Here is a 9,243-nt window from a genome sequence, read left to right as displayed (position 1 = left end):
GAACCCGTGTCCCCTGCATCGGCAGGCAGACTCTCAACCACTGCGCCACCAGGGAAGCCCGGCCAAGTCATTCTTGAAACCTCTCTTTCCCCTTCCCCACTCCGATCGATATCCAAGGCATTGGTTAAATGCTATGGGCCCGACTTCCAGAGTACGTCGCGCTGACCCCTCACCACCTCTGCTGCTGTTATCCCAGTCCAAGCTGTCATCACCTCTAATCCAGACAGCTGCAAGAACTCCTTGCTGGATTCCCTGCTTACACAATTGTACCTCTGTGACTTATATTCCACAAGAAGCCAGGATGATCTTTTAAAAAAAATAAGTCATGGGCTTCCCTGGTGGCGCAGTGGTTAAGAATCTGCCTGCCAATGCAGGGGACACGGATTTGAGCCCTGGTCCGGGAAGATCCCACACGCCACGGAGCAACTAAGCCCGTGCGCCACAACTACTGAGCCTGCGCTCTAGAGCCCGCGAGCCACAACTTCTGAAGCCAGCGTGCCACAACTACTGAAGCCTGCGCACCCTAGGACCCGTGCTCCGCCACAAGAGAAGCCACCGCGATGAGAAGCCTGCGCACCACAACCAAGAGTAGCCCCCGCTCGCCACAACTAGAGAAAGCCAGCACAGCAATAAAGACCCAACGCAGCCATAAATAAATTAAATAAATAAATAAGATAAAAAGACAGATGCTGAAAAAAATAAGCCAGAACATATCACAGCTCTGATCAAGAGCCCTTCCCGGCTTCCTTTTACAGTTGAAAATCCTTCCCAGGCCCATGTCATCTGACCCCTGCCTCCCTCTTTTCAAGCCACTTACCTGGCTCCTTCTCAGCGTGTCAGCCACACTGGCCTCCTTTCTTGCCTCCCCAAAGTATTTGCTGTCTACCCTCCCTAAAATGCTTCTCCTCCAGTGCTTTACGTGGCTAATGCCTTTTGATCACTGAAATCTCAGCTCAAAAATCGTCTCTTCAGAGGAGGGGCCCCTAATTCTCTTCACCTCTATCCCATTATCCTGTCTTATTTTCTTCACAGCTTTTTGGGGACACTTAACATCCTTTTATTTTATATTTTAAAACATCAACGACTCATACGTTCATTTATTCTAGCTTCAAATGGTATTTGAGACTAAGAAGCATTCTGATGTTCCCAGAACACATCACAGCTGTTAACACTGCCTGAAAGTATGCTCTTTCATTTTCTCTTTTTTACTGTCCCCTCTCCGTCTAGCAGGCTCTCTGAAGGCAGGTGTCTCACCTGCCATGTTCACGACTGTATCTCAGTGCCTAGAAAAAATGCCCAGTGCCTATCAGGTGCTCGATTATTTTTTGGTGCTCGAAAAACAGCTGGTATTCCCAATGCAGCCACAAGTTCTCCTTATGGGTATTAACTGGGCAAGTCACAGTGACTACATATCCACCTTCCCCTCCTGCTGAAACTACCCTGCTCGTGGCCCCTATTTTGAGAATCAGAGCCGCGCTGCATTTTGTGCAGAGGAAGTAAGTGCTGAGCCCCCAAAATCCATTAGAGGTCGATGCAGAGGCCGACCAGCAGCCACTTGAATGTGGTCTGGAATAAAAATATGGGCTGAGCCAGTCCCATTCTCTCTCTGGAAATCCAAGTAGGAAAAAGAGAGCCGAGGCAGTTATCAGTCGGATCTGAGGCTAAAAGATCCTGACTAGAGAGAAAGTAGAGAGGGCGTGATGGTGCCTGTGCGAGCCGAAGTAGTGACAAAACAGAAAGAATGGATTAGCAGCTATGAGGTATACACAAGAGATTTATCGATAAGGGAGAGGAGAGGACCAGCCCTGTGCTGAGTGGCTGGGTCACACTGGTGTTTTCACCAAGATAGTGAGTTCCCACCTCAGCTGGGTATTTTTAACATAACAATATTCTCTCAACAGCTCTAGAACATCTCTAAGACTCTTGATTTAGGAATTCAGCTGCATTCTATTTATGGACACATGGTCTTGAGGTTTCGTGATCTCTCCATGGCTGGGTGTTTTCTCTACATCTCTGTGTGGTCCCTGTGGCCCTATTTTCTTAGTGTCTCTATCTCCATATCTCTCTGTGTCTGTTTATCTCTCTATCTCTGTAAGCATTGCTGTTTCGCTTTGTGTATGTGTCCTCCCCATGGTGCCTCGCTCTCACCATAGCTGCATGTTCTTCTGACACTTATGTGTTCTTACTCTGGCATATATTCTCAGCATAGGTCTACCTTTTCACTACAGGTGTGTGTTTCATCACGGATGCACGTTCTCATTACAGCATGCATTCCTGCTGTGGGCATATGCTCTCCTTGCAGCTGTGTATTTTTCATTATAGCTTCGTAGTCATACCTGATCAGATTTATTCAGGGATTCAGAGCAAGAAAGGATTTTCACTCTTCTGTATTCTCACCACTATTTTACATTTGTGTCTGATCATACGTACATCTTAGGCTGAGTGTAATGTGGTAGGTCACTCCTTCTCTTGGAGCTGTCCTCAAGTATAGATCAAGACTTATCACTACCTGTCTGACTAGCCCCAGAACATCCTTAGGTATCATCAGATGGCTTTTTAATGGCATAGGTCTGGGGAGAGGGGTTTCTCCTGGTCACTCAGAGGAGAAATCTCTTCAGGCTGGTGAAACTATTGCCTAAAGGTCTAAGGGACTGAACAGTTGTTGGCTGGTTCTCAGCAATGGGAACATCTCATCCCCAGGTAATGCTGTGCCCAGAGGCCTGCACATAGGAACCAGGCACCTGGAACAAGATGGAGCTCCTGATGAGAAGCTCAAGGTGGGGAGGGCCAGAGGACCCTGCGAGACATGCAAGAGCAAAGAGAATACGAGGAGTCATGGGGCCAGGAGGTCCCTATGTACCAACAGATGGTACTGGGAGGCAGACAGGTGAAGCTAGAGGCCTCAGCGATGAGAGACAGGTTGAACCATATGCATCGGTCGAAGTGAGGGGTGAAAAGGGGCATGATAGCATGTAAGGATGGGGGCCGACGGGACAAAATATGGGGCACAGTGATGAAAATGGAGGAAATGTGCCAGAGATGGGAGACACACGTGAAAGAGATGGGAGGTATGGAGGGCAGAGATGGGGGAGTCGGAGGGCATCTCTTACCACTGAAGGCATAGGTGGCGCCATGTTTGTCAGACAGCAGTGCAGACAAGACTAGATCCGGGCTACAGCGTTTATCCCCTTGGTGAGTCGCATTCCTGTGTCCATGGCCTTGGGGGAGAAATGGGTGAGGGGGAACACAGGAAGGCAAGAGGTCAGAATGAGTTCCGAGGTGGAAGAGATGGCTGGGGTTATTGGGGGTGCAGGTTGTCCCCATATGAGGACAGCTGGGGAGAGCCAGAATGGAAGTGGAGCTAGGGCAAGGGCCAAGGTGTCATTCCACAGGGTGAAGGTAGGAGCTGGGTTATATGGGGTCCGCGAACTCAGGGAAGGTGGACAAATTCCAGGAGGTCCCAGGGCTTGGGCTTTCTCACCTCTGCCAGGGCAGGGCATAAAGTAGTCTCGGACATCCAGAGGGTATATAGGCTGCACCGTTCCCGTGACAGGGTGGAAGCGCAGGAATTGGTTACCCCGGAAGCAGTAGTAGCGGCTGAGCCATCGCATGGCAGAAGAGCAGTTGCCGACAGCCTGCCAGGAACGTTCCTTTTTGGTTTTTGTAGTGAAGTCCCAGAACCACGTGCGGTTGCCTTTGTCCAATCAACCAACAAGCATTCAGTGAGGCTGGGCTGTGCCTTCCCTTGTGTTTGTACTGGCCCCAGGATGGACCAGATATGGTCCCCATCACGTTGAGCTCACAGCCCAGCAGGGAAACAGTTGAGGAAAGTAATCATACAATAAAATGGAGCAGCAAAGTACACATGATCAGCTCAGCAAGGGCGGTGGGACGAGTCAGGGAAAGCTTTCCAGAGAAGGTGATACTTAAACTAAAATCTGAAGGAGGAGTTACAAGGCAGACAAGATGGGGAGATGTAACTCCAGAAACAAAAGTCTAAAGCATGAAGCAAATTGGGTGTACAGGGAACAGCATAGCGTTTCTGGGGCTTCATATTCAAGGTAAGCGTTTGATGAGACTCAAGGCTGGAGGATCAATAGGGACTTGGTCATGGAGAACCTTGTATGTAAAACTAAGGAACATAGATTTGTCCTAAGGGTCATGGGGGACAATGAGGGACTTTTAGCAGAATTACACCCAGTTACCTTCTCCAGGATGACTTCCCCTCCTTCCCCTACTTGACCTCTAGACCATAATTGGCTTCTCTACTCCTTCCCTTCATCAGGAAACCATATAGTGGTTCCACCACCACCACCATCCCTACCACTACCTCTATAACCACCAACCCACCACTACCCCAGGCTCTCTTATTCCAGCCTGGACTGACCTTGGAAGAACAAGACACCCTCACTTGTGCATTCTTCACTGTGACATTCCACAGCTGCATCCACTGGGGATGGGATTCCAGGAAACTCCTCTTGGAGCAACTTTGGATATTCCTTATTCTTATCAGGAGGGTATACCCAGACTCTGTCACCCTGCATGCAAAAACATGCTATTTTTAGTATGCATGCCAGATACTGCCACTCTGCCGTCCCACACATCTTTGATCTATTGCACTTACATAATATCCTTCTGCAGTCCCACACACTCTCAGTCCATCTGTGGACAACAATGTGCTGTCCCCTCGCACAACTTCAGTTTGTGCAAATCCCATCGCTGTTACTATACCACACACAACTGTCTATGTACAACCAGATACTCCCATGGCACAATTATCTGCAATACCACTGGTTTTGGCAAAACACATCCACAAATAGTCATCCTGCAATCATCCACCCATTCATACATTCATTTGTTCATTTATTCACTCAAGAAACAGTTGCTGAATGACTTACCATATGCCAGGCATTGTGAGAGGCACTGGGGATAAAGGGGTGACGAGACTCTGTCTGCCTTCAAGGAGTTCACTGTACAAAAGCAGAAAGGATCCTACAATCCTAGCCATGTGAGCCCCAAGGTGGAGGCATGTGAAGTGCACTGGGGAATAAAGGGGGAATACCTAAGTCAACCTAGAGAATGCCTGGAAGGCTGCACAGAGGAGGAGGCATTTGGGCCAAGAGTTAAAAACTGAGCAGGAATATTCCAGGTAGACAAGTGTGGACTGGGCGTTATCAGCAGAGGGAGTAGCATGTACACAGCATGCTCGTGTGGCTGGCACAGAGTGAATGTGGTGGAGGAGGAGAGAAACCTGTAAAGATAACCAGGGTCCAGGTCTCAAGACCCATGTGCACCTGGCTTGCAGGAATCAGCACATGGTGGGGCCATTTGCTGAAACAGGGGACTCAGGAGGAGGGGTGGATTTGTACAGAAGATATTGAGCTCCGTTTGGGGGATGCTGAATCTGAGGTACCTACGGAACATCTAAGTTGAAGATGTCAGCCTGGAAATCAGAGAGAGATGTCTGGAGCTCCAGGGAGAGATCCAGATCTGGGGTCCACAACGTGGAGAGAACTCAGAGCTGTGGCAGTGGTTGAGATCACCCAGGCAGGGTGTATGGAAGGGCTGGGGAGGATCCCCAAGAAACATTCAAGGCGTGGCCCAGGATGAGAAGCCTGAGAAGAGCAGGAAAAGAGGCAGGAGGGAAAACAAAGCTGGTAGCAAGGGCCGCCCCGACCACACAGCATCCTTGTGCGAGTCAGGGGAAGGTGCTAGGAGCAGACACAGGCTGGGCCAAGGCCTGGGACTTGACAAGCACAGTGGGCTGGATTTCATCCTCCACTTGCCCCTCGGCCAGGTACCACTGTGTTGTGAACAACCTGGCAACCACAGGAAGAAGACTTGATGCAGGGGCATGGAAGCAAGGGAATAAATTTCCCGGAAGGAAAGGATGGTGGACAGATTGAGGAGTAGCAGAGAGATGTGGACGCAGATTAGGACCGAGGAAGAGCCCCTGGGTGTTGTGCTTCCCAGGCCTGCGTGCACACCGACTCCCCTAGCCTGAGCTTTCTCAGAAAAGGCAGGCGCAGGGGGAGGAAACCTGGAACCTGTTGGTAAGGGCTCCATGCCAGGGCCACTTGGCGGAGGGTCTCTAGTGTTGATTCCAGCACTTCCTGGCCTGGCCCTGACCTTGGCCCAGCCGTACCTTGATCAGAAAGACTCTGTCATGACCATGGCGGAATGCAGCATCCACGGGGCCGGGGACATCCTTCCACCTCTCTGAGATTAACTCCTGAGTCCAGTTTTGACCCTTCCACACGAACTCCCCTGCAAAACGCACACTCACTGAGGGACCCGGAACAAACTTTTGGCCTACTGAGCTAGTTACAAAGAAGCTATGGGTGATACTCTCAGATAATTCCTACGATCTCCCACAGATGGATACACCCTCGATGAAGGGGACCAAGTCTGAGGTCCCAAATGCCCCAATCCCAGCCCCTCCTACCTTTAAAAAACAGCATAGTCCCATGCTCATCCAGGGTGGTAGCATCAAAGCCCCAGCCATCCGAGCAGCGTTCTGGGAAGGAGGTGGGGCGATAGCAAATAAAAGGCCAGTCAGATGATACAGTGCGGAGACATAGCTAGACAGATAGACTCAGGAAGTCAGGGTCTCACCGATCACATCGGGGTCCAACTTGGTTGCATTCCCACGTTCAGCTCCATGCCTAGGGGCATTAGCCCTAGAGAGAAGACACGGAGATGTCTAGCTCCACAGGGTCCATCCCTCTCCTTTAGCTCCTGACCCCAGACTTGCCCCAGACCTAAAAACTGACCCTAGCCCACTCTTTTTTTTTTTTCTTTTTTTTGCGGTACGCGGACCTCTCACTGGTGTGGCCTCTCCCGTTGCGGAGCACAGGCTCCGGACGTGCAGGCTCAGCGGCCGTGGCTCACGGGCCCAGCCGCTCCGCGGCATGTGGGATCTTCCCGGACCGGGGCATGAACCCGTGTCCCCTGCATCGGCAGGCGGACTCTCCACCACTGCGCCACCAGGGAAGCCCCCTAGCCCACTCTTAATCTGAAGCCCAGTCCTCCTCCAGCCCCGGCTTCACTCACAGAGAAAGAGGATGGGCGTTAGCCAGAGACCAGCACAAGCCCAGCAACCACGGTACAGCTGGTGTTCCCAGTGCCCGCGCCATGATGCGCTGGAGAGGCCACAGGACAGTTCTGGGCACCTGGATGAGCCCCTATATAGGCATGGCAGCAGCACCACCCCACCTCCAAGCCTGCTGGGAATGAGATCTCTCAGGGCTATGCCAATATTGGCTGATTACATCAGTGCAAACAAGGTCAGGGTCTGGACAGAAATCTGAGTCCAAGACTAACTCTTCCCGGTAGGAGGGCCTTTCTCCTTCAGTGACTTTTGAGCAGTGACCAGCCCAGCCCACTGGTGTTCGACTGTGACTCTCTTCACCTTGGTGATGGGCCTGAGTGCCCATAAGGTCGGGAAAGGGGGTAGATTGATTGAGGACCACCTTTCTGTGGTTGGATTTACCTCAACAATGCAGGAGGAGAGAAGAGGAAAGGAACATTTTTGTGTACTGTGCCATGCCCAGCTCTGAGACCCCTAAAGACACTGACACTTACATATACTTAGTAACCACACACATATACAAACACACTTAGAACTACTCAGAGAACAGCTTCTTCCCAGCTCCATCAAGGGCCTTTTGGGGGCATTCCCAAGCCTCTTTAGCTTTGCACTTGATGGGTCAATAATATTTCACTGTTGCCAAAAGTCCAAGTTCCACCCTAGCCCCCACCCCCACTGACAAAGAGCTTTGCAAAAATCACCTGGGAGGGAAGGGCTGACAGTAATGGTGCAGGAAGAGGTGTCTCTCTTCCAGAGAGACCTACTGGTAATTAGACTTTCTCCGTAGTTTCCACCTTAAGGGGAAAGTGTTTTGTTTACCTATCACAGAATAAATAGAACTGTACTGGGGTTTCACAGTATTTACAGTTGATTCTTGCTTAAATGTTATCCTCTCAATGAAGCCTTTCTTGACCACCCCTTCTAGCTATTTCAGACTCTCACTTGTTTCCTTTGTTACTTAATAAAACTTGAAATTATTTTGTCTGTCCACTTACGCTTCTGCTTCTGCTTCTGCATGCTTGTGCTTTGTTTCTTTGCTTGTTTTGATTTGCCTGTTTTATGTACCGTTACATTTTTTAAAAAATTTTTTGCCACACCACGCAGCATGTGGGATCTTAGTTCTCCAACCAGGGATCGAACCTGTGCCACTTGCATCGGAAGGGCAGAGTCTTAACCACTGGACCACCAGGGCAGTCCCTGTACCATTACGTTTTCTCCATCTAGTACCTGGCATGTACAGGCATACCTCAGAGATAGCTCAGGTTTGTTCCAGACCCTTGCAATAAAGTGAATATTGCAATAAAGTGAGTCAAACAAATTTTTTGGTTTCCCAGTGCCTATAAAAGTTATGTTTACATGGGACTTCCCTGGTGGCACAGTGGTTAAGAATCTGCCTGCCAATGCAGGAGACACAGGTTCAATCTCTGCTCCGGGAAGATCCCACATGCCGTGGAGCAACTAAGCCCGTGCGCCACAACTACTGAGCCTGCGCTCTAGAGCCTGCAAGCCACAACTATTGAGCCTGCGCTCCAGAGCCTGCGAGCTACAACTACTGAGCCCTCGTGCCACAACTACTGAAGCCCACATGCCTAGAGCCCGTGCTCTGCAACAAGAGAAGCCACCGCAATGAGAAGCACGCCCACCGCAACGAAGAGTAGCCCCCGCTGGCCACAACTAGAGAAAGGCCGCGTGCAGCAAAAAAGACCCAACTCAGCCAAAAATAAAATAAATTTTTTAAAAATTTAAAAAGTTATGTTTACACTATACTGTAATTTATTAAGTATGTAATAGCATTAGGTCTAAAAAAATGTACATACCTTAATTTAAAAATACTTTATTGCTAAAAATGCTAACCATTGTCCGAGCCTTCAGGGAGTTGTAATCTTTTTACAACAGTAACATCACAGATCACCATAACAAATATAATAACAATGAAAAAGTTTGAAATATTTCAAGAATTACCAGAATGTGACACAGTGACATGAACTGAGCAAATGCTGTTGGAAAAAAGGTGCCAACAGACTTGTTCAACACAGGGTTGCCGCAAACATTCAATTTGTAAAAACAATGCCACATCTGTGAAGTGCAATAAACAAGTATGCCTGTAATAGATGCTCAATAAATATTTGTTGAATGAAAAAAATTAATTTCAA

At 49.4% G+C, this 9,243-nt stretch overlaps 1 protein-coding gene across 1 annotated transcript in view; it reads right to left on the bottom strand.

The window, feature by feature from the left end:
* Nucleotides 1–7,136, bottom strand: part of HPX (hemopexin) — a 9,292-nt gene extending 2,156 nt beyond the window's left edge. Inside the window, exons 1-7 of the mRNA XM_024757075.1 lie at nucleotides 7,054–7,136; nucleotides 6,616–6,680; nucleotides 6,446–6,517; nucleotides 6,146–6,267; nucleotides 4,388–4,538; nucleotides 3,482–3,694; nucleotides 3,111–3,218 (exon numbers count right to left, since the gene is read on the bottom strand). Of these exons, the coding sequence (XP_024612843.1) occupies nucleotides 3,111–3,218; nucleotides 3,482–3,694; nucleotides 4,388–4,538; nucleotides 6,146–6,267; nucleotides 6,446–6,517; nucleotides 6,616–6,680; nucleotides 7,054–7,136 (814 nt within the window). The remainder of the gene's footprint in view (nucleotides 1–3,110; nucleotides 3,219–3,481; nucleotides 3,695–4,387; nucleotides 4,539–6,145; nucleotides 6,268–6,445; nucleotides 6,518–6,615; nucleotides 6,681–7,053) is intronic.
* Nucleotides 7,137–9,243: the final 2,107 nt, after the last annotated feature.

Source organism: Neophocaena asiaeorientalis, unplaced genomic scaffold, assembly GCF_003031525.2.
Source record: "Neophocaena asiaeorientalis asiaeorientalis breed wild unplaced genomic scaffold, Neophocaena_asiaeorientalis_V1.1 scaffold504, whole genome shotgun sequence".
NCBI lineage: Eukaryota > Metazoa > Chordata > Mammalia > Artiodactyla > Phocoenidae > Neophocaena > Neophocaena asiaeorientalis.
This window is presented reverse-complemented; position numbering and strand designations above follow the sequence as displayed.